The sequence below is a fragment of the Cyprinus carpio genome, chromosome A10 (assembly GCF_018340385.1).
Source record: "Cyprinus carpio isolate SPL01 chromosome A10, ASM1834038v1, whole genome shotgun sequence".
Classification (NCBI taxonomy): domain Eukaryota; kingdom Metazoa; phylum Chordata; class Actinopteri; order Cypriniformes; family Cyprinidae; genus Cyprinus; species Cyprinus carpio.
The window spans coordinates 19,334,511-19,359,532 of NC_056581.1; the positions used below are offsets into that span (position 1 = coordinate 19,334,511).

At 33.5% G+C, this 25,022-nt stretch overlaps 2 protein-coding genes across 2 annotated transcripts in view; one reads left to right on the plus strand and one right to left on the minus strand.

Annotated features, from left to right (window-relative positions):
• Positions 1–8,098, minus strand: part of LOC109091532 (adenomatous polyposis coli protein-like) — a 32,835-nt gene extending 24,737 nt beyond the window's left edge. The window contains exons 1-2 of the mRNA XM_042765651.1: positions 7,812–8,098; positions 4,240–4,392 (exon numbers count right to left, since the gene is read on the minus strand). Of these exons, the coding sequence (XP_042621585.1) occupies positions 4,240–4,374 (135 nt within the window). The 5' untranslated portion in view covers positions 4,375–4,392; positions 7,812–8,098. The remainder of the gene's footprint in view (positions 1–4,239; positions 4,393–7,811) is intronic.
• A 7,455-nt stretch (positions 8,099–15,553) lies between these two features.
• Positions 15,554–25,022, plus strand: part of LOC109100044 (band 4.1-like protein 4) — a 46,219-nt gene continuing 36,750 nt past the window's right edge. Inside the window, 1 exon segment of the mRNA XM_042765652.1 lies at positions 15,554–16,018. Within this exon segment, the coding sequence (XP_042621586.1) occupies positions 15,920–16,018 (99 nt within the window). The 5' untranslated portion in view covers positions 15,554–15,919.

A 25,022-nucleotide genomic window follows, 5' to 3' on the forward strand; every position in this document is an offset into this window, starting at 1 on the left:
TAATAGCGCCCCGAGTGTATAACAGTGAAAACACGAAAAGCCGCAATAACTCGTCTTTGGCGGGGAAAGAGTTAATATATTAATATATTATAAATAGTATATATATATATATATATATATATATATATATATATATATATATATATATATATATATATATAAATGCGGTGAAAATTAGCACGTTAAGCATGCAAATTTTTTTTTTTCAGTTTTGCGTGTTACAATATTTAATGCAAGTAACGTGGGGCGGAACTAGGGTTGGCCACAACTGCTGCTTCGATCTCTTTTTTTCTTGACAAGAATTGCGTTAACTTTATTTCGACGCAAAACATCTTTAGGATCACATCAAACAGGAGACTTTTCAGAAGCGCACTCCAGCTTAACTCGGCAGCTCTTAAAGCAGTCACAATAACCTCATAACAGCTGCAGTGATGCTGTTCATCACAGAATAAAAGAAAAAAGAGAGAAAAATCACTTCTGTAGCTTTAAGGATTCATCTATATTCCATTTAGAATTTAGGGTTTATTTTATATGGTGATATGGCACTATATGAACAAGATGATATAAATGATCGTATTGTATTTATAGTAAATAACCAAAATCACCAAACAACAAACTATTACACTGCTAAGAGATTTTTTAGAGCAGCATCACTTCTGTAGGTTCTCCATGCACAGCACAAAGAGCCGAATAACCGATAATGCAATTGTTGATTATAATCATTACAGATTTTATCGATTAGTTGTTGCAGTCCTAGAAATAGCAGCATCTCAAAACTAGAAAACAGCATGAACTCTGGCCTCCGCAGCATCTGTCACAGTTAAAAACCCAGCTTCTCATTAAGTGCTTAAAACACTATGATTACGTCTGGGGATGGCATAACCGCTGGCATCAGGGCGTTCTGGATGTGCCCAGTATCAGATCATCCTGATGAAAGAGGTTACGTCCAAAAGCTCTTACATAAGCCAAACATCAACAGCAATATCACTTCTTTTATTAGCCATGTGTGTTATCTTCCATTAACAAGCCTCCGCAAGCCTTCATAAGAGTTTAAATCCCCCAATCAGAGCTTATTTCTTAAAATCGATACATTTTCTGCCCAGTGGTTTATTTAATCTTCCCAATCTGGCAACCAAGCTCACATGCTCTCTATATATGTGACCCTGGAGCTCAAAAGCAGTCTTAAGTGTCTGGGGTATATTTGTAGAAATAGACAACAATACATTGTATGGGTCAAAATTATACATTTCTCTTTTAAGCCAAAAATCATTAGGATATTAAGTAAAGATCATGTTCCATGAAGATATTTTGTAAATTTCCTACCGTAAATTTATCAAAACTTAAATTTTGATTAGTAATATGCATTGCTAAGAACTTCATTTGGACAAATTTAAATGCGATTAGATTTTTTTGCACCCTCAGATTTCTAGATTTTCAAATGTTTGTATCTCGGACAAATATTGTCCTATCCTAACAAACCATACATCAATGGAAAGATTATTTATTCAGCTTTCAGATGATGTATAAATCACAATTTCGAAAAAATTGACACTTAAGACTGGTTTTGTGCTCCAGGGTCACATATTAAAAAAAAAAAAAAAAAAAAAAAAATCGAATGTAGAAAACATCGGCAAACATGTATGTTGGAGTTCAGCAATCTCAAATAAATGTAATTAAGGCATTAGTGAAATTCTGTTTTCTTTCACGTCATCATTTTGTTTTATTTGTTTTATTTCCATCATCAAATTTTCGTTCTATTGATTGGTGCTTATGTGAAAGTGCAATAATTCTGATGAAAGAAAAATTTAAATGACAATAATCATGATTAATAACCAACAATCATCAATTTCAACACACGAAAGGAACTCATACAGGCTCGGAGCAATTTGATTGGGAGTAAATAATGACAAATTTCATTTTTGGCTATTTAAAGGGACAGTTCACCCAAAAATGAAAACCCTGTCATTATTTACTCACCCTCAGGTTGCTCCAAACCTATACGAGTTTCTTTTTTCTGTCGAACACAAAAAAAGATATTATGAATAATACCAAACAACAGATCAGCACCATGAAACCATCAAAATACCTCAGAAGAAAATAAATACCGTGGAAGTCAATTTTTTTTTTTTTTTTTTTTTAAATATCTTTTTTGTGCTCAACTGAAGAAATAAACTTATACAGGGTTGAAACAACTTGAAGGTGAGTAAATGATGACAGGATTTAAATTTTTAGGTGAACTGTCCCTTTAAGGCTACTTTTACTACAGCAGCCAGTTAAAACAACAATTAGTGTTAGTTACGACATATATTCATGACTATATATTTAAAACCTATGAAAAATATGAAAGCATGTTCATGAGCCAATCAGTTTGCTGTAGTTATTGATGTCTCGCTCTTCATTATCACATCAGAAACATGGCACATGTTGACTTTGAGTGTCTCCCAAGTGAATGAGAACAGTTTAGCAAAGAATACTGGAACTCTACGCAGCAAACTTAACGCTATTAAACACCGAAAACAATCACTGTGATCTGCTGACAGCTAAAACAGACTCCTTTAGTGCTCTTACATCCGTCATATTCACTGAACCAAACAAAAAAAGCCGCTCTTCCCCCTGAAGGACTTCACGACGTATGAACATGCAGAGAGAAAATCTGCTTCCGCTTCAAAGATTCCTCCTTAGCAACACGGATCTCACATCCCCCTTCAAGAGACGTTCACACGTGTTAAACAGTGATTTATCACTGAGCACTCGTCTGAACCTCGTCTTGAATCCGGGCTGACAGTCTCGCTCTAAAACCAGCACATTAGCCAACTTCTAATGTCTCGGCACGCTCATTTTGGGCCTGAAGTTCTTTCAAAAACCCTCTCTTGGTCTTTTTTGTCTTCTCTCCCGAGACTGCCAGGTCACATCTAATTTCTTAATGCCCACCTAGCAGGCTGTCTCTTCCACTTCAAAAGCAGGACTCAAAGAAGAGCCTGCGAACCCTGCCTTTGGTGTCAGGAGCTGAGAGAAGGAAGGGGACTTGGTGGAAAATCAGTGGCAATACAGCGTTTGGACGACAAAATGAAAAAAAAAAAAAAAAAAAAAAACAGCGTTTGGACGACAAAATGAGGAGCTGACGACTTCAAATACAAACCCTTTGAGGCTGAACAGAACCTGACTGGAGGAAGGAGGAGAACGTACAGTAGTCTAGTTGTATAGTTAGTCTAGTTCTAGTTCACTAGTTTACTCACCAGTTAGCCGGTAATATACTTTACCAATTCTAACAATGCCAGATAAGCGTGATCATCAAATCACAGAGAATTTATTGTAACATGTACCTTATAATGTGAATTTAATAAATGCAACATGTGCCAAACATCTTTCCATAATTTTCTGTTGTTAAAAGAGAAACATTAGTATTAGTAAATATATATATATATTTTTTTTTAATAATAGCACTTGTTATTATATCATTATAGTTACATAAATATTATTATGTAAACTAATTATTATTTCATCAAAAAAATAATTTCAATATTATTATTCATATATTTCATATAATTTTTTTAATAAAACATAAAAAACAATAAAAATTATAATTAAATTAACAATAATAAATAACAATAACAGCAATTAAATGTGTTTCCCCAATTTATTCTGCCTGTTTTTTTTTTGTTTTTTTTTTTGTTTTATAGCTGGTATAGCAAATTTTCTCAAGTCAATATTATTTTTTTCCCTACATCATAATGAAAGATTATGAAAACTATTTTATTCCCCAGAATAATGTGTTTGTATATATATATAAATGTGTGTTATACTTTTTGGACTTTTGGTTTTTGGACATAAGCTTTTTTTTTTTATATATATACTTTTTGGACTTTTGGTTTTTGGACATAAGCTCAAGATCTTTTCATGTGTTATTCTACGACATAAAATAGATCAATAATTCCACCTTGTGCTTTTTTAAAGCTTTTACTTGTCTTGAAAACTAACAAGTGGCTAAAAGGGACTACTGAGGACATTAAATGTCATTTATATTAACATTTATGCATTCATCACATCAAAAACAGATAAACTCATCTACTCAAAGGAACCAGAGTGATTCTAACTCACAGGTTTGCTATAATAATATCCCATCGCTGCAGCGCTTTATGAGTCAAGAAACACATGTTAAGTAGGTAAACAGACTTGGATTATATTTCATGTAGTCAAGAACACAATTAGGCTGCTGCATGACACAAACAGATGCCGCACCTTCATATTAGACGCCTCGGTCTCCAGTTTGGTGAGGTGGTTGGAGTTGTCCTCGAGCTCTTGTCTCAGGTTGGAGTTCTCCATCTTCAATGCCTCCACTTGCTTCAGCAGCTGATCATAAGATGCTGCAGCCATCTTGGACTATCTCTTGACCTACAACGACCCAGAACAGAGGAACGATCACGTGTGGTTCAGAGTCATGCTCGGGGAACACGGCTGATGTCAAAATACACAGAACACTGATCTATAATAGAGAATATATATAGATCAGTCTATATAACACCTTTAGAAAGGATACAGGTTTGGAACTAAATGAGGGTGAGTAAATGAAGACAATATTATTTTCTGGCTGAACACTTATAAAGTTTATAAAGATTAATTGATTTGACCAGTATATTAGTATATATTCAAGTTTTTATCAATTAAGAAAACTAATTTGTTTATATAGCACATTTCATAGACGATGGTAATTCAAAGTGCTTTAAATAAAAATGATCTAAAATTAAAAATATATAAATAAAAAATAATAATAAATAAAAAAGAAAATAAAAAATAATAATAAAAAAAATATATAATTTTTTTAAATAAAACAAAAATATCAATAAAAGCAAAGAACGATTTAAGCTTACAAAATTTTAGCTAACAAAAATATCTGCAGAATCAGCGGCAACATGGTGATATAACAGTATATGGATCACAGTACAATTATCTGTATTTCCTTTGTTTAATATACAGTTATTCACTAAACTGTTTTTTATATATTGTGCAATTATATATTAGCTCATTTGGATTTTGGTCAAGCAGAAATAATTAAACTGCGCAGGGAGGGAACTAAAGCTACTAAATATATATATATTAGTTATATTTATATATATATATATATAAAAAAAATAAAAAAAAATAAAAGATATATTTTAAATAATATATATTTTTACATTTTTTTCCACAGTATTAGAATATTGATGGCTTGTGGGGTAAAAGACTGCAATATTATAAAAATTGTAGATTATTTTTTCCTCCTAGCAGAAAGATTTTGCATGCAAAATAAAACACGCAGTGAAAAGAATAAATTGCGAAACATGATTCTTAATGCACGTATGAGGGGTTGGCCCGAGGGTTTCCTCTTGAGTTTGGTCTGTAAAAGCCCATCAGTGTCAAGAGTCGATCATGAGTGAGCATCATGCTCTGAACTGGTCATGACACTCACGAAGAATACAATAACAAACGTGTGTGTGTGTGTGTGTGTGTGTGTGTGTGTGTGTGTGTGGATGCTAGAGCCGATGCCAGTGAGTCCGGTCAAGCAAACGGTTCAAACAGAGAACGTGGAGCTGCGGTCATGAAGTTCCTATTTTTATCTCCATCCTAAAGTGAAGGCCTGATCAACCATGTGGAAAAATCTATCGCCACTAAATCACCACTGACATGCTAAAGATCAACGGCAAGCCCTGTTCAGCATGACTCTAGATTTCTGTGGCTGCACAATAATGCGTGCAATCAGGAAAAAAAAATACATTTTGCATTTTATGAAGAACCTGTTTTCAGGTCCAGCAGGCGAAAATGCTGCATCTGATCACTTAGTAAATTAAAAGCACATCTCTCCTCAAAAACACAAAGAGGATGCACATTTTGAACTTGAATACTTAGAGTCAAGTGAGCAATGCAACTATGTGCATTTGCCCTCAACAATTTCAACAGTTTTTTGCCAAAGTACTAAATTATAACATATCTCAGCATTAGGAATATTAATAGCTTGCGATTCAAAATATTGCAACATTATCCAAATACAGATTTTCCAGCAAAAACATGTAATGGTAAAAAGAACATATTGTGCATGCATTAGAAAAAATACTCAACTTTAATATGTGCATTTGCCTTTAAAAACAGGTTTTTGCCAAAATACCAAATTATCATCTCATTATGAATATTAATGGCCTTCGAAGTAAATTATTGCAACTTTATTAAAATATAGATTTTCTAGCAGAAAAAGGAGAACGGAAAAAAGAAAAACATTGCATGCAAAAGAAAAAACATTGAACTTTAATAATTATGAGCATTTGAGCAATGCAACTGTGCATTTGCCTTCAAAACGGTTTCTGCTAAAATTGCACAGGGCAAAAACTGTGAAAGGGAAAAGTGACTGTGCATGTCATGACCATTTCACAACATGCACAATAAACTCAATTCCTTCCATTCCACTTCGACCAGGTTCTGTTTAACCTGGTTTTACATTAACCAACACAAACAGCCTACATTACAAGCAGCCGGTCAATGTGTCGGGCTAATTTGCAGCTGTGACCAATCAATGTGACTCCGCTACAGATTCTGCCACTGTTTCCAGGGCATCCACGGCCATTACGAAGAAGAATTTATTACAAAGGGGAATATACTATTCCTATCTGCCTGTTTATTACAGATTAGTCAGATTTCAGAAGGGAATTAAATGCAGGAGATTCTGACAAAAAAAAAAATGCATTAAATATCTTTGGTTTGCATAATCCTCATAACTACATCATAAAGTAACATGACTAATTAACCAACATGGATGCGTATGATTTAATTAGGGCTGTTATGAGGGCAGAAAGAGTCCAATTGACACAGAAATCTGCTGACACACATTTTGTGCATAAACAAACACTTGCACTTTTAAAAGCAAAAAAAAAAAAATAACACAGTTAAAGGAGAAATTCATGTATATAACGATGCATTTTATGCTCACAAATAAGAATCCTGCTGAGTGTAGGCTTCGCAGTTTTATAGTTAATAAATCCATCATAATAATGAGTCATGAAAACGCAATTAATAGATTTACAAACCTCTCTCTGGCATGTAGACAGAGCAAAATGGTCGACATCTATTCAGCAAAAAGGCTCTAGGTATGAGACAGAATCAAAAGGAAACAGGGAGGAGTAAAAAGGAGAAAGACTCATTAATATTTCAACACTTGTGATTGTTTGCACCTTCACACGTCTGCATTGTTCCAAGCGTTTTCCAAATCCTGTGTGCATTTATTCCCCAGAGGTGCTTCTGATGTGTTAAAGCAGACACCTCTTCACCAGCAATGCAAGATACAAAATTCCCTGCAGTCGAGATTGCCTTCCCTCCGCGCACAAAGACACGCCGAGCAACGACATCCCAGTCTCACATGCACCATCTAACCTGCCAGACCAACCCACAATGCTGTTTTGCACCAACATATCCAGTCTGCTTTGTTCGTGCATCGCCAGCATAATCAGAAAAAAAGGCTTTTCTTTCAACAGCCCCTTCATCTTGTCAGGAGCAATTACTGCTTACATTTAGTATGGAATCCGTGTCCATCGCTATAAATAATCAGCCTTCTCGCGCATCTGTCCTCTCACAGCACAAAAGAGGCTTTTTAAGCATCCTGGCGAACAAGCACGAATCCCAATCTATGCACATCCCCCCACACCCTCTCATCAAAACAAAAGGCTTATCAGCACCGCCTTGCTGTACCACAAACACGCTATTATTTCCTCTGCGCTGAATAGCCGGAACAGTAGACGACGCATCTGCACGCTTGCATCGAGAGATCAGGGCGTTAAACGGAGACTCACCCCATTCTGCACCAGTGACAGACTCCATCCCAGCAACACATCTACTGTGTCAGTTGCCGGAGAGCATCCAGCCAGCCCTGAGTCACATGGGCGAGGGCTCGGCCAATCAGAAAGCAGCCAGTTCAGGCTGGTGTTGGTGCAGTGGCTCACCATACAGCTGCTTCCCTTGACTGGCTTTAAAAGCCCTTGCGGGGGGGCGGAACGGCGGAAGGTCACATGACCTGATATACAAAAAACGGATCGATACGGCAGCCTAATCACGGATCATATAGAATGCTCAACACATTAAAGCAAAGTTATGAAGCTGACAGATGCAACTGAAATCTAAACCAAAATTCGATAACCAATGAATCAAATCGAAACCAACATCTCACAAACTGCATTTGCAACAATATATGTACAAAAAAGTAAAAAAAAAAAAAAAAAAAACATGATGTCTGACTTTGCATAAACACACGCTTTACTAATTATTGTGTGCAATGTAATTAATTATTATACGATATGAATAATTATATGCAATGTCAGACATTATTTATTAAGTAACTTTCATTTAAATTTAAATTATTTTATTAAAAGAAAACAAATAGACAACAATTTAACATTATGCAATTTGGATGCATAATTTAATAATTAATGCATAATATTAAATAAATCATTTATAACATTTAATTGTGCAATAATTTAATAAATGCAAGCGATTCTTCAGATTCTTACATTTTGCATGCAAGATGCACAAGTACACTATTTCTATAAATATAATCTAACCAATCAAATAGAAAACTTGCGCTAAACTATTAATGTACAAAAATCCCAATTTAAAGGAAATGTATCACAGTGTCTACTTTAATAATTATATGCAATGAATAATTTAAGTTTTTGCAATGTCAGACATGTAATTATTAAATGGTTTTTAGAATGCATAATATAAAATTAATTTAAGTTATACATTTAATTTTATAGTTATGAATTAACAACTTTAAATTACTTGTAATACACATTCATTTAATACCTTTATCCAAAGCCTAAAAAAAGCCTAATTTAAAGGACATAATGTCTGATATTTCATGCACAGTACGACCGATAAAAGAATCATTTTAAAACCCTACCATTTACATTTATTCATTATAGACTCTTTTATCCAAAATTGAATTTTACAGTCTACAGAAGAAATATCTGACTTTACCACACGAGATGCACAAGCATTTCCACAAATATACAAAACCAGCACAGTATGCATGAAACTCGAGCAGAACAAATGTGTAAACCTTTCAATTATAACAAAAGGTTTAACTTATGATTTACATAGAAAATTGTTCTGTTTGTGTTTCATGAAAAGGAGCCACAGTTTCACAGATAATCTGAAGACACAACCCAATGCACACACAACATTTGCTCCAAAACTAGAGGACATAAAGGGTTTTGTAAACAGCTAATGCTCAGAAACGGGTGTCTCTTGTCCACTAAAAGAAGCAAAGCCATTAAATGCTAGCCGCATACATCATGTCCAAAATCCAGCGAATACAACAAATAAAAGTCTATCAATCACTGTCTTAAACAAATAACACATCTCTTAGTTCATAATCTGTAAAAAAAAGTGAAGTTACTGTCCATAACCGTGCGTTTACTGTACTGTACAACTTTATCATTGCAATTACAGTCTCAAGAGTTCCTGAATAAGCCTTTGTGAATAATAAATCGTGCTCTATAAGTGGCTGTGATTTGCGTTCTCAAACTGAGGTGCTGAATAGAGAACACAGACAGAGGGCTTTCTCTATATACGCTGGAAGTGTTTTTTTTTTCTTTACATGTAAATGAGCTTTGGGTCTTTGAGAGCTGAAAATGGACATGTTGGTCAGTCCTCTCTTGCGGAGCAATTCAATGGGAAACTGTCCACACCTTTTCTTCCTTGTGTGGGAAAACACTCCAAATAGCAGAGAAAGGGCTACTGTTTCATGCCATTTAAAAAAACTTCAATCTATAATTTCCTTTCTTAAGCATCCCCGTTCATTTAGTGCCAATGAAGTGTAGGATCTACGAGACAAAACACCAATATCTTACTCCACACTTGACGTGTTCCACCAAAAATCAACTTTTCAGGAAGAACTTAGAAGACAATGACTGTAACAATAACACATTCTGCTATTTGAAACCAACTTATATTGTAAAATACACCAAAACAGGCCAAATCTCACAAAACTAGATTAAATATTAATAGGTTTGTCACGGTCAAGTTTCTTCAGATTAATCTCAGAAATACAAACGCATCAAAAATGTACATTCTGTCGTTATTTATTAATATTTGCTTTACTTATTATAAAGGGTTTCGGCACGTTTTATAAAAGGTACAGTTAAAGACTTTTTAAAGACCAGGTGAAGAAAGTTTAAGGAATAAATTGAATGGAAAACAAACCATCAATTCGGTCTCTAAATGTAAATGTCTTGCAATGCTTGAAAAATACAATTCAATCTCCATTATTTTTCTATTCATTTTGCAAAAAAAAATTAATTAATTACAAAAAGTGATGTTCCTTCTTAGTATTTTGTCTTGTTTTCCAGCCTAAATATTCTTAAATCAAGATGCATTGACTTAAGAAGCAAAATTACATAAAATACGTCTTGTTTTATAAGAAACTGATCAAAATGACGCGAGTTTATGATTAAAAAAAGAACAAATATCTTCCAATGCGCTCAGAAACAAACACTTAATCTGAGCCCATGGACAGAAATTTCTTCTTGTTCAAAACAGCAACGCAATATCGCATTCATTATCCCAGATGAATCGCCTTCGATAATCAACGCGATAGGTAATGGGCGATCGTGTCTAATGGTTTAGATCATACGCATCTAGTCATAAATCTGGTTCCTTGATTAGCGCTAAATCGCCATCACCTGCTTTCAAATGGAGCGGCATTTAATAGACAGGAGGAATAGATCACTCTGTTAAGCTACGCAATATCGCGTTGATTATACGACCATAGCGATTCATCTGGGAACATGAAAGCGATAAAATTGCTCAGCTTGTCAGTGCATCTACGGCTAAAAGAGGATATATTAAATGCCGCTCCATTTGAAAGCAGGTGATGGCGATTTTAGCGGTAATCAAGGAAGGCATTTTATACTGATTAAATGCGCATGATCACTAAATCGTTAAAGGATTGTATCGCCCAGCCCTACATTGTGAAAAAATCCTAATCTAATCTTAAAAATTTTTAAATAAGACAAAAAAGACTCCATAATAACACCCAATTCACCAAAACCTGACTTTTACAACCATAGAATACAAACGGAAACATTACAAATAAAATATACTGCTCACTGTTTTGGATTTCTGACTTTTATCCTAAATCCATATTTATAAACAAAAGAAACATTAAAAAATAAAAAAAAATATTATAAAGCACACTGCTTTTGCCATGCAAAATACAATAAAAGACAATAAAAACAAATCAAGTAAATAACAATAAAAAAATCAACAACCACCACAAAAAAAATTAAAAAATTTTAAAAACCAATAAGGCAAACCATTTATTAGGCAATTAAACTATTATAATAAATAAAAACATCACAAAAAACATTACTAAATACAGTGTCAAAAAAGATTAACATAAAAAATCATATGACACTGGAGTAATGATGCTGAAAATTCAGCTTTGACCACAGGAATAAATTACATTTTAAAGTATATTAACAGAGTAACGCTGATTAACGCGCATCTGAAAATTCAGCTTTGACCACACTGGAAGCTTTTAAATTACATTTTGCACAAACATTCGTATATAAAAGCTCGAGCGAAAACGCAGCCGGATTTAAATCATACTGCTGGAGCCCATAATATTTTACAATATTATGTTTTTTGCTTTTTCATTAATACCTTTTTTTTTTTTGGATTTCTGATCAAATATCCTAAATCCAGGATTTATAAACAGAAGAGACTTTCTTAAAAAATAAAAAAAAATATTATAAAGCACACAGATCCCAAACTTTTGCACAATAACAACTTACAATAGAATTAACAATAACAACAAATAATCTTAAATATAATTTAAATAATTTATTTTAAAATATTTTATTAGAGAGAAAGGAAATGCATTGTCAACTTCAAATAAAAGCAGTAAAATAATTAGCATTAAACTACACAGTATCATATTAATACGTGAAGCATTTTTCTGATATGTTTTTTTAATAAAACAAGGTAATCGCAACGATTGCTCACATTCTGAGCTTTTTTGCACACAGCCTTTTATAAAGAGAATCAAAGCATCATTAACAGAATTAATACGCTGATTCGAGGCTCAGCTTTAAAAGCGCTACTTGTTTAAGCACACAGCCTTTTATAAAGAGAATCAAAGCATCATTAACAGAATTAATACGCTGATTAACACCCAACAAAGAATTTTTTATTTAAACAAACACTAATCAAGCTTAAAAAATTACTTAACCTACCAAAAAAAACACTCTCCCTCTTCCACTAAACGCAAGCCGGAATAAATCCCCGGGAATCATACTGCTGGAGCCCAGTAAACGGATGTGTCTCGGTTTGCTGATTAAATCATGTGTTTGTTGGAAACTTTTTCTTTTGTGTGAGTGATCTTTTGCTCAGCAGCTTCAGTCCCCGCGACGCTGCGCCATATTGTAAGTGGACGCGCATGCGCAGTGAGCTGTGTGCGCAAAACGCCACCATGCGGCAGGCAAAATAACTGCTTCATTCTCTTCAATAATGTTTAGACGTAATGGATAATAATACTATGGCAGCCCGTTTCCGCCACTGAATAAAAAATAAAACAAGGTTATTGTGACTTTTTATCTCACAATTCTGACTTGACTTTTTTTTTTTTTTTTTCTCCAGAATTGCAAGTTTATCTAGTAATATTATTCTGACTCGCAAATTATTAATTATTATTCACTAGTATTTTTATCAGTATTACTTATTCTGACTGGAAGCCCGTTTCTGCCACTGAATAAAAAATAAAACAAGGTAATTGCAACTTTTTATCTCACAATTCTGACTTTTTTTCTTGGAATTGTGAGTTTATATCTTGCAATTGTGACTTTATAACTCGCAAAATAGTAATTATTATTACTAGTATTAATAAAAAATAAACGTAATTGCGACTTTAAACGTAATTGCGACTTTAATAAAACAAGGTAAATCGCAACTTTTTATCTCACAATTCTGACTTTTTCCAGAATTGCAAGTTTATCTCACTTAATTCTGACTCGCAATTACTAATTATTAATACCACAATTATTACCATTATTAATATGGAAGCCTGTTTCTGCCACTGAATTAAAAAAAAAAAATGGTAATTGCTACTTTTTTATCTCACAATTCTTACTTTTTTTCTCAGAATTGTGAGTTTATATCTTGCAATTGTGACTTTATAACTCGCAAAATAGTAATTATTATTACTAGTATTAGTATCAGTATTAATATGGAAGCCCGTTTCTGCCACTGAATAAAAAATAAAACAAGGTAATCGCAACTTTTTATCTCACAATTCTGACTTTTTTTTTCCAGAATTGCAAGTTTATCTCACTTAATTCTGACTCGCAATTATTAATTATTATTACTAGTATTAGTATCAGTATTAATATGGAAGCCCGTTTCTGCCACTAAATAACAAAAAATAAAACAAGGTAATTGCGACTTTTTATCTCACAATTCTGATTTTTGTCCCTCAGAATTGTGTGATATACGCAACTCTGAGATTTTTTCTCAGAATTGCGAGTTTATATCTCGCAATTCTGACTTTATATCTCGCAATTAGTAATTATTATTACTAGTATTAGTATCAGTATTTATATGGAAGCCCGTTTCTGCCACTGAATAAAAAATAAAACAAGGTAATTGCGACTTTTTATCTCACAATTCTGACTTTATAACTTGCAGTTTTGAGAAAAGAAGTCAGAATTGTGAGATAAAAAGTTGCAATTACCGTGTTTTTTTTTTATTCAGTGGCAGAAACGAGCTTCCATATTAATACTGATACTAATACTAGTAATAATAATAGTAATACCACTACTACTACTTCTTCTACTACTACTACTACTAATAATAATAATATCAATACTACTACTACTATTAATAATGCATTACAAGTAATATGAGTTACATAATCAGGTTACTTTTTTCAAGTAACTAGTAATGTAATGCATTACTTTTACATTTACAAGAAAATATCGGAGTTACTTTTTCAAATAAGCAACGCCATTTACTTTGTTTTTCCATGTATTGACTGACAGCTCTCCTGTCCACATGTTGAGAGAAACTGGGAGTAAGTGCAGAGGTGTTGTGTGAACATGATGATACTGTAGTTCTAGACTAAATTTCAACATGTATTTACTCATTTAATTTTATTTAATTTCATTTTATTAACCAGAATCTCACCCCCTTACAAACCAACATCAAAAACACTAATAAGCAAAAATTACTTTAGATAATTTACTTTAGATTAATTACTTTAGTTTCTTTTTTTTCTAAAGAGAGAAAAATGAGGACAAGGCAGATGAGAAAATGTAACGCAAAAGTAACATAGCGCATTACTTTCCATAAAAATTAACTAAGTAATGTAAGTAGTTACTTTTTTTAGAAAGTAACACAATATTATAATGCATTACTTTTAAAAGTAACTTTCCCCAACACTGACTACTACTACTACTATACTACTACTAATAATAATACAGTGTTTGTATTATATAATCATGTAATAATACTGTACAAATAATCATTCAATCATTGTACTAAATACATTTACAAAGTAAGATAACTGTATTTATTTTTATTGTCACTGTCCTTGGAACAACAAAAGACATTAAACAAAGTGACAGAAAGGTTTTGAAAGGTTTTGAAACAGTAGCAATAACTGTAGTTACTTTAGTGTTTTAGCACAAATGCAATGGATCATTTCTGCAGAAAAAGAAAAAAAATATAATAACCATAATTTTTGTATAATAACCATAATTTTGTATTTTTGTAGAGAACATAACATACTCATGCTCTCACGAAGTTGAGGAAAACATAATGTATTTTAACTTAAATTATTTTATTTTATTTAATATTTTATCATTTAGAATTATTTTTAAATTAAATTATTTTAAAAAGTAAATGTATCGAATTATTATATCATTTACCATTATTTAAAATTCAACATTATTTATATAGATCCTTTATTAAATTATTTTATTATATATGATTAAGAGATTTTGCACCGTTTATTATAGTGTAATCTGGATAGTAGAGATTAGAATAGAACAACTGACTTTTGAGCAGACTTTCAAATAGAATTCAGTGACGTATAGAAGATTTTTAGAGTACAATAACCTTTTGTAGAGAATGTTTCATACATTCATGTTGCTCACAGCAAGTTAAGAACATAATGTACTTTATAATAAATTATTTTATTTAAGATTTTAATATTTGACCGAAATATTTTTAACTAATAAATTTGAATTTATTAGTTTTATTTTATAAATTCAATTGATTTATTAATCACTTTTTTCACTTTATTATATAATTGACCATTATTTAATATTAAATTATTAATTTATTAAATTATTTTATTACAAATAATCATTATTTATAATAAAATGTTGATAAATAAATAAATGCATGAATGAATGATACAAAGAATCACTGACAGCATTATTAGAGGAAAGGATGTGCTGAGTTTCCAACAGGTGGCAGGACAGTCTTGCTCATGACACACTGATGTGCGCGCGCGCTTGGGAGGAGTCACACACATGAACAGCCTCTCGGGCTGCTTGGCAACACACAGCATGAATCCAAGTGAAACACGTTCAGTGTACCAGGAGATTTTGATGGGACACTTGGATCAGTCCAGCTCGACACCAGCAGCTCACGTCGCCTGCAGGCCGAGAACACAACTAAATGTTCGGGGACTTACTTCCAGGAGCGCGATGAGCCTTTCCACATAGACTTTATTCATCTCATGAGCTCAGATGGGACGTTCGGATGGTGCAAACATCAGGTGCATGAGGACTGAAGAGGAGAACATGTAACAAAGGAGGACACGAGCTGGATGATGGACAGGTTTCTGTAGGTTCTTCAGTTCGGATCAGAACTCTGTGTGGATCTTCTCTAGTTCAAGATGAGCTGTTTCTGTTCAGTCCAAGAGGAGTTTTACTGTGAGGTTCTGCTCCTGGATGAGTCCAAGCTGATTTTAACCACCCACCAGCAGGGAATAAAGGTAAAATATGCTTTTATAATAAATTATTTCAGTGCATATCCTCAGAAAATGAACTATCCTGATCCAGAGGGCATGTAGACTCTGCTTTTCTTTCTTACCACACAAAAGAACAATGTAGATATATGTTGTGTTCCGTGTATATATGCCATGTAATATCATTGTAATTCATCATACTGATTTTGAACAGTTCCTGTGTGTATATTGAAGAGAGAGGTCCACACCCTGACCCCATGAGCCCAGCACACTGTTAACCAGATGATCTGGTTAAACACAACGAGAGAACAGCCTCATTATATATAGCTGCTGAACAGGGACTACGTCAGATTTCTGTTTTAAAGCAGTTATGGTGTGTGGAAAGAAAATGAAACCTGAAAGTGTACACTAACTAGGAGGTACCATGGGAGTTCTTGAAAGTTATGAGCAAACGTTATTAAAATGTTTGTTCAAAGTTATCTGGTCTGTAATAAAGCACAAAAACACACAGTATATAGAAACGTAACGTTTATACATTGTTCATAGACATTGTTCATAGAAACATTTTAGTTGGACGTTCTAATGTTTCTTAAATGTTACTTCTTTTTTCGGAACGTTCAGAAAACATTCAAAAGTAACGGTCGAAATGTTTTCAAAATGATAAAATGGAACGTTCCCTTGAGGCTTGTATATAACCAATATATTTTTAAAATTTAAGCTTTAAAAAAATGTAATATATACATACATACATTTGTATAGTGGTCAAAACGGTTGAAGTTGTATCCCAGCAAACAAAAATATGTTCTAAATACAATATGTTAATGTTTCCATTAAATTATGAAAACGTTATTTCTGAATGGCCATGAAAGTCGGGTTTTAAAGTGTTTTTTAAAATGTTAAGGAAATGTTCCATTTTAAATTTTTCCAAACGCAATGGGAATGTTACTTTTGAATGTTCTCTGAACATTCTGAAACAAATTACTAACATTTAAAAAAAATAAAAAAAAAACCTAGATGAGCGTCCAACGTTTCAGAAATAAAACTTTCCATGAACACATCGTTCATGGAAAGTTTTATTTCTGAAACGTTGGACGCTCATCTAGGTTTTTTTTTTTTTTTTTTTTTAAATGTTTTATGCTAATATTTGAGAACATTAATATTAAAGACCAGATAACTCAACCAGACATTTGATTAACGTTCACAGAAGCTTGAGAGAACGTTCCCTGTCAGCTGGGCTATTACTGCTCTTCTCTATGATTTGAACAGAGTATGGTCAGATATCAGATTGCTGGTTTGTTATGAATAGTTAATGGGCAGAGGAGCAGGAGGATCTTTAGCAGGTCTTTAATGTACAGTACATGAGGACTACAAAACTTTGATAAATGGGGAGTCTTTGGAGTTTGACACTTTTTTCAAAACAGTGTAGCTTTTAGCTGATATCTGCAGGGAGGAGGTAAAAACAACAATGTGAAGGACTCAGAAATGCATTTTCATCAGAGTTTTATTAGTTTGTTGCTGGTCATGTAGTTCATGGTCGTCGAGTTCAGGTTGAGATGAAAGTTGATGAAAGTGTTCTTGTTTCCCTCCATCAAGGACGCTGAAAAAAACAACACAGAACAAATTAAATTTTGATACTTTCACTTAAAATTTGAAGCTTTGGTGTTGCTGTGGAGGTCCTAAGGTGGTTGCTAGGTGTTCTCTTCCCTTTCATCAACCTTAATAATGTGTGCATGTGATCAAACCTTTAGCACTAACACTATAAATGAGCAATAAAAGTATTTTTGCATTTAAGTGCTTTATTTGTTCTTATAAAGCCATGCATTTGCTCATGTGCACAGATGCTCACACACATAAAACGCTGAGCGGTTCACACACACACTTACGACACAAAGGCCTCATTGATTTGACCCAGACGGCGGTGTGTGTAGTTGTGTGTGAGGAACAGAACGGCTCACATGTTTCCATCATCACAAAACAAAGACAGCAACTCAGGGACCGCGCTCGAGTCGAGGTGATGCTCTCCTGACGTTTGCAAAGACATTTATTTAGAGTCTGAGCAGATTTAGACTGTCTTCCTCTGTTGTGTTTCCTGTGAGAGAATAGCAGCGCTTTCTAAACAATAATGACCTTTGGCACATTTCAAAACAAAAAAAGATTATTAAAAGCCGTTATTGTGAAGTTCAGAGGTTCAGGATTAGGCTACAGTGCATGAGAATTGGTCTGAATATTGAAATGTTTTCATTGTACAGTGGTGATATCAGATATTTGAGTGAATCTCTGGCTCACATTTCACTCTAAAATTGAAAAGAAATTAAAGGAAGTAAATAAGAAAGTTTATTTTTGTGACAATTAAACAAATTTAAACCACCAAATTGTCTTATTTTAATGCAAAACACACACACAATAATATGTAATCTTAATTGTAAAGTATTTCATGTCATGATAGTGTTTGTTGCGCTGCCTTTAATTTATGCTTTCAATAAAAAAGACATGTTTTTCCTGTTATATTGAAAGAAGGGGAGGGAGTGTGTGGTGTTTGGGAGTGTGCTGGCTGCTCCAGACAAAGGCAGAGGAACCCCGGAGATGAGATGGAGCAGATTTCCTGGGGCTGGACTTGAGGTGGACTAATGCAAGTTCTGGATCAAATCCCACACTGATGCGTTTAATGGGATTCCACATTTCACAGCTCACATTAATAATGATGATGAGCCTAATTAGTTAATTATACAGTACAGAAGAGGACAGAATGAAATTATTGACCGTTTTGTTGTGCCGTCTGACCATTTAAGCCCATTATCTGGCACTCATCTTGTAATGACAGTGTGCCATAAAATATAATAAACTGTAGACTAGAATAAACCGCATTCGCAGCTCATATGATGTGCGTTTTTATGCATTAACTTTTCCCCATGGTAAAACAATTAATGCATTAAATAAGTATATCTTTTTTATTTTAAAAGTGCATTAAGTTTTCTTTTTAAGGAATGAGTTAGTCTGTAGTATGTAAGGTGTTTTAAATATTTTTCAAAGAAGTCTATTCTGCTCACCAAGGCTGCATTTATTTGATTTAAAATACAGTAAAAACTGTAATATTGTGAAATATTATTACAATTTAAAGTAACGGTTTTCTATGTGAATATCTGTTAAAATGTAATTTATTTCTGTGATGTGCAGCTGTATTTTCAGCATCATTACTCCAGTCTTCAGTGTCACATGATCTTCAGAAATCATTCTAATATGATGATTTCCTGCTCAAGAAACATTTCTGCTTATTATCAATGTTGAAAACAGTTGTAATGTAATAGAAAGTTCAAAAGAACAGCATTTATTTGAAATAGAAAGTATAGACATAGACAAGTATAGTATATTTAGCGTAGTTTTATATGAAATATAGAACTCATTGTTTATGGGGGGATATGTGTATTTACATGTTTCTGTGTGTACATGTACGTGTGTGTGTGTGTGTGTGTGTGTGTGTGTGTGTGTGTGTGTGTGTGTGTGTGTGTGTGTGTGTGTGTGTGTGTGTGGTTTTGTCGGAGACAGGCACAGACAGACTCCAAACCTGAACTCTGAAACCCCTGACAGCACAGAGATGTTTTATTGGCTCTGCCAACATCTCATTCAAGAAAGGAATTCACTCAGAATATTCTACACACCCATTGTAACTTTCTGCCAACCAACTGTAAAATTTGAATAAAATTACATGACATTTTTTATTAGTTTGATGACAATGGTGGCTAATATTAAACACCTTGAACACTTATATCAAGAATACCATGCCAACAACACCATTGTAAACATTCAAAACAAACCCAAGCTAATGCCTATGATACTTTTTTATTAGTGAATACAAGTGTGCCGGAGAGATATACGATATTCATTGTCCGTTGCTTCCAGTGAGCCTGTCATACAGCATTCCTCCGAGAAACCTCACCTCACAGCTAATTATCTGAAACCTGTAATTAAAAACAATTAGAATTAAGGTGTTATTTAAAACACATATAAACACCTAAATATTGCTCTTAAGAATTTAAACCATCATTCATTACCCCCAAGAATGGGCTCTTTTGTTCATATTTTAGATTCATTATATATATATATATATATATATATATATATATATATATATATATATATATATATATATATATATATATATATATTATATATATATATATATATATATATATGGTCCTTGAATCTGATTGGCTGATAAGAGTGTGATATTAGAGTAATCTTTGTCTTTGTTGCATTATATTCAAATGGTGACAGTCCAAAAATAGAAAAGAACACTTTTTATGTTTAAATACTTCTTTTGCATGCCTGTAACTCAAGAGATATTAAAGATACCTTAATATCCTTTTAGATTGTGGTTCTTGACAAACATTTCTTTTGGTATCTTCATTTTTAAGGCCCTATATTTCGATTCCAAATATATGGGGATTCCACTGCCACTTGATGTCCAAATGGTTGAATTTTACCCATTTTCACTGGCCGAAAACCAAAAGTACAGCGTATAATTTTACTATAATTTAGTAAAGTCGGTTGGCAGAAGGTTACCATGGCTGTGAATTTCTTTCTTGAATGAGATGCTTGTAAACCCCACAGGAAGTTCAACAGAACTGGAATGGAAATTCACAATTTACTGTACAATGAATTGGCAGATGCCTTTATCCAAAGCGACGTGCACTGCATTTAAAGTAAACATTTGATCAGGTCATGCATTCTCTGGGAATCGAACCCATGAACTTGGTGTTGCAACTGATTGAGCTTCAGGAATGCATTCAAATTCTTAATATCTTTGATTTGATTTGTGCTTTCAGTACAACAGTATTACTTTCAATATCTTAACATGTATAAATCCACCTAAATCCCACAGAATTCCGCTGATGTTGTCGCAAAATGGTGCAGACATGCAAAATCCATCTGTGGATTGGATGTCAGCAGTGTTTGTGTGTCAGATGAGGTCAGAGGATTTAACAGACATTTGAAGGCGCGAGAAAAGAACATGAGAATAATCTCTGCATCAGCGACTTTCTTCAGTCACACTGAGGGTCGTAATCTCTCCTGTCAAACGCAGAATCAACACTGATCGCTTTGTTTTTCTACAGACACATTCCTTCAGCGTGTGCAGATGGCAGAAACAGTCCTTAAATGAACCGCCGTTGGCAGTCAGAATGCTAATTATTCAGTTGATTGAGCTCATTGAGGTGCTCATCAAATTTACATCAACGATCCGTTTGAGAAGAGCTTTGAATTATAAAAGACTGATCAAAAATAATCAGGCCGGTTTGTCGCTCTTTTATGCTTTATTTAAACCTTAAAGAGTCATCCCAGAGCTATTCTGAATCGCGTTAGGCTTAAAAACTACCTGCTTCAGTCTTTAGTTTCATTCCAGGCTTCTGTCGTTTATAATGGCCTGGTAGGTTCCTTTCGATGTCGAGAGCAAGCGTTCAACAAAGGCTTTCAGAAACGCTCATCCGTCATCAAGCTGAAATTTCCACGGAGAGTATTTCAACAAGCCTCATGCATATGAATTATTACTGATGCAGGAGTCTAATTTTAAATCCGTCTGCCGTGCACAAACTCTCCCAAAGCGCAGAGCTCCAGAGAGACGTGGTTTCTGGGTTTTGGTTCCCAGAGAAACATGGAATATTCAGTTTCTTGATCTGTAGACTGAATCATAAACTCAAATCCAGTAGTAGGGGAATCTCTTATTAAAGAACTAAGAAACATACTTATCTGTTCACATCCTAAAAAATTAGCGTAGGATTCACTTTGAAACTATTTTCGGTCTGAAATTGCTAGTAAAGATCACAAATGATTGCAAAGAAACGCTAATAACACATTGTGAAACATACACCAATTTACAACTTCTCACTTATAACAAAATCCAATTAAAAACAACGACTTTTTTCTACAGTGTAGTATATTTAAGTTCTAATTATATTACGTCTGCTAGGGGTAAGCAGACACAATATAACACAATTCATTATAAATTTATTGTAAATCACTGAAGAAGAAATAACAGTAAATTTGTAGAATTCGTTAAAGGGACCCACGACCCAAACAAGATAAGATAACAATAAAGCGGTTCGTTTAACAACGATAAAGAGCTCAATCAATAAAGTGGTATGTTTGGTATGTTTCAAAACTTTCTTTTCACAATCTTGGCATTTTTGAGATCTTTTCAGGAACTCTGTAGGAGAAACGTGTGAGATTTCTCCTTATTCGGGATCTCAGGACAATCTCTCTCTTTTTTTAAATTAAATTCATCATAAATTAATGTAAATACAACGAATCCTTCCATTACGTATTAATACTTTTAGTATATAAATAATGTTTTCTTCTATTCACATTATTTGCTTTAAGAATTTCGGGCTTATATAATTGTCATTAAAAAGGCTTCACTTTCTTTATGCAAAATAGAATTTATTTCTTTCTGAAGTTATCTGAAGATTTTTGTTTCTCCAAAAATTTCCTCAAGATATTTTATTTATTTATTTTGCCTTTCTCTTGAGTTTGAAGATTTTCAGAAGATTCTTTTTCCCAAAATTTTTGGAAGAACATTATGAGACTATGGAAGCTTGTTTCCGCCATGGCATAAAAAAAATAATAATAATAAAACATTTAAAAAGGTAATTGCAGCTTTTTATCTCACAATTCTGACTTTTTTTCTTGCAATTCAGGGGGAAAAATCTGAATTGAAAATGTATTAAATCATATATACAATAATATAAACTCAGAATTATGACTTTTTTTCTCAGAATTACGAGATATAAACTCACAATTGTGAGTTATAATGTGAGAATTGTGAGTGAGAAGAGTACGGACCTCCTGCAGTTTTCTTCCTTTAATCTCACTGCTGTGTCGGAGATGTTATTTAGCTTTCCTGCGGGGTTTTCCCCCCCCCCAAGTAAATTAGTGTGCGATTATTTATTCACGTTTCATGTTTTGGTTAATGTTTGGTTTGGAGCTCAAAGCGCATGTTATCAGTGTTCGGTGTGTTTATTTGTCTGTAATTTCCTTTGCCTCTGATTGCATATGTTTGCTCCAGTCATGGTGGGATGTATTGCAGAACATAGACAATACTGTATATGCGGTTTGCTTTTTTCCTTGTGTTCATGTTTTTTGAGCATGATTGCATTGAAACAGCATGTTTTTTGGACATGCACCATGCAAGTCCCATATAAATACCAGTTTGGTAATCATTCTGCAGTATATCTCAGAGGGTCTTCTGATAGCATGCTTTTTACCTTGTAAAGCATTCCCTAAAGCATCCTGCATTTTTAACCTATTGTTTGCATTCAGTAGGTTTGTAAAATTGCTGGTTAACAATACGCCGTGACTCAAGACCGTGCTTGTCAAGTGTGCTCCTCAGTGCTGGTGTAAACCGCCGCTGCTCCATGAGTCGCATCTTTGTCTTTTATTTTTGAGTAACTATGGAAACGGGGAGGGTCTGTGCCGCCAGCGTAGAGGGGGTTTGAGACATCTGGACCGTTTCCAGCAGAAACCAGAAGAGAAGTGGCTTTTCTGTTGTGATTGGTCATTAAAACACGCTCACGTCCCACAGCGCTTTCTACCTTTGTGTCTACTGTGACTTCTCAAAGCAGAGCTTTCACTGTCTAAGTGAAATCAAAAGAATTTTTTTTTTTTTAAATAGCCTATTAAGGGTTATGATTTTTCATTGCTTTGTCATTCTTTTTATTGTAGGTTGTTCTCAGGACTATTTTTTTATTATTAATTTCATCATACAATAAAGGTACAACTATTAAGTACAGCAAATATCACCATAATGTATTGTGCTTGTACAATTATTATTATTATTTTTTCACACATTAGAAGAATTTTGAGGCTAATGTGTTTATTTTCATTGTCATGAAAAATGCTTCATTTTCTTTATGCAAAATATAATTAAATTCTTTCTTTGTCTTGAGTTTGAAGAGAAATACTCTTTCAGAGAATGTTCTCCACGTTCTTTCTTAAAGAATTTTCTCAAGATTGCGTCTCCACATATTTTTTTCAACAATCTTGAAAATAAAGATTATTTTTCCGATATTTTTGGGCTTATTGTGTTTAATTGACATGAAAAAAAATAACTTCTTAAAAAAATAATCATATTATAAATATAATTACATTTCAAAAAAAAATTCTCATCATTTAAAAACAAATAACTCATTAATCAACATCCCAAATAATTTTTATCAACATTCTTTTTCAGATTTAAGCAAATGTGTTTTTCATAAAAAAAGGCTTAATTTTCTTTATGCAAAATATAATTGCTTTCTTTCTCGTGAGATTGAAGATAAATATTTTTTCAAAGAATTTACTCAAGATTTTTTTTCACCATAGAATTTTCTCCACATTCTTTCACAAAGAGTGTTTCTTAATTTTCTCAAGATTCTTTCTCCACAAATTTCTTAAGATTATTTTTTCAAAGAATTTTGGGCTCAACGTGGTTAATTGTCATGAAAATGGCTTAATTTTCTCCTGGAGTTAGAAGAGTTTCACAAAGAATTTTCTCAAGATTTTTCTCAATGAATGTATTTTGTCTAATTGACATGAAAAAAAATAATTTTGCTATCAATTTCTTAATGCATTTTTCAATCATTTTCTTTATGCAATGCATAATTTCTTATTTTTTTTTTCTCTTGAGTTTGGGGTGCAATGTGACCTGGTCATGTTCCTGACAGTTTTCGTCAGATTCACCCGTTTAGGCTCTTTCAGGTCTCTGGGGGAGTGAAGGAGCATCTGCTGATGGACACACACACACACACACACACACCAGCGGTCAGCAGATGGTCGGTCCTCGTTAATAGTGACCCCGTTGCTATGGGAACAGCACGACAAGTCAAAGAAAGTTAATTGTTTCAAAGAATCTCCTCAATGATCGAACCTCCAGAATCTCACGGGGATCGGAGGAAACCTGTCAAGAGCACATCCGGGTCATATTTCACCCCCAATCACATGTTTTAGGACCATTACCAGTTTCTTTCAAGGCAATTAAGCACATTTTCCCAATTGGTTTATT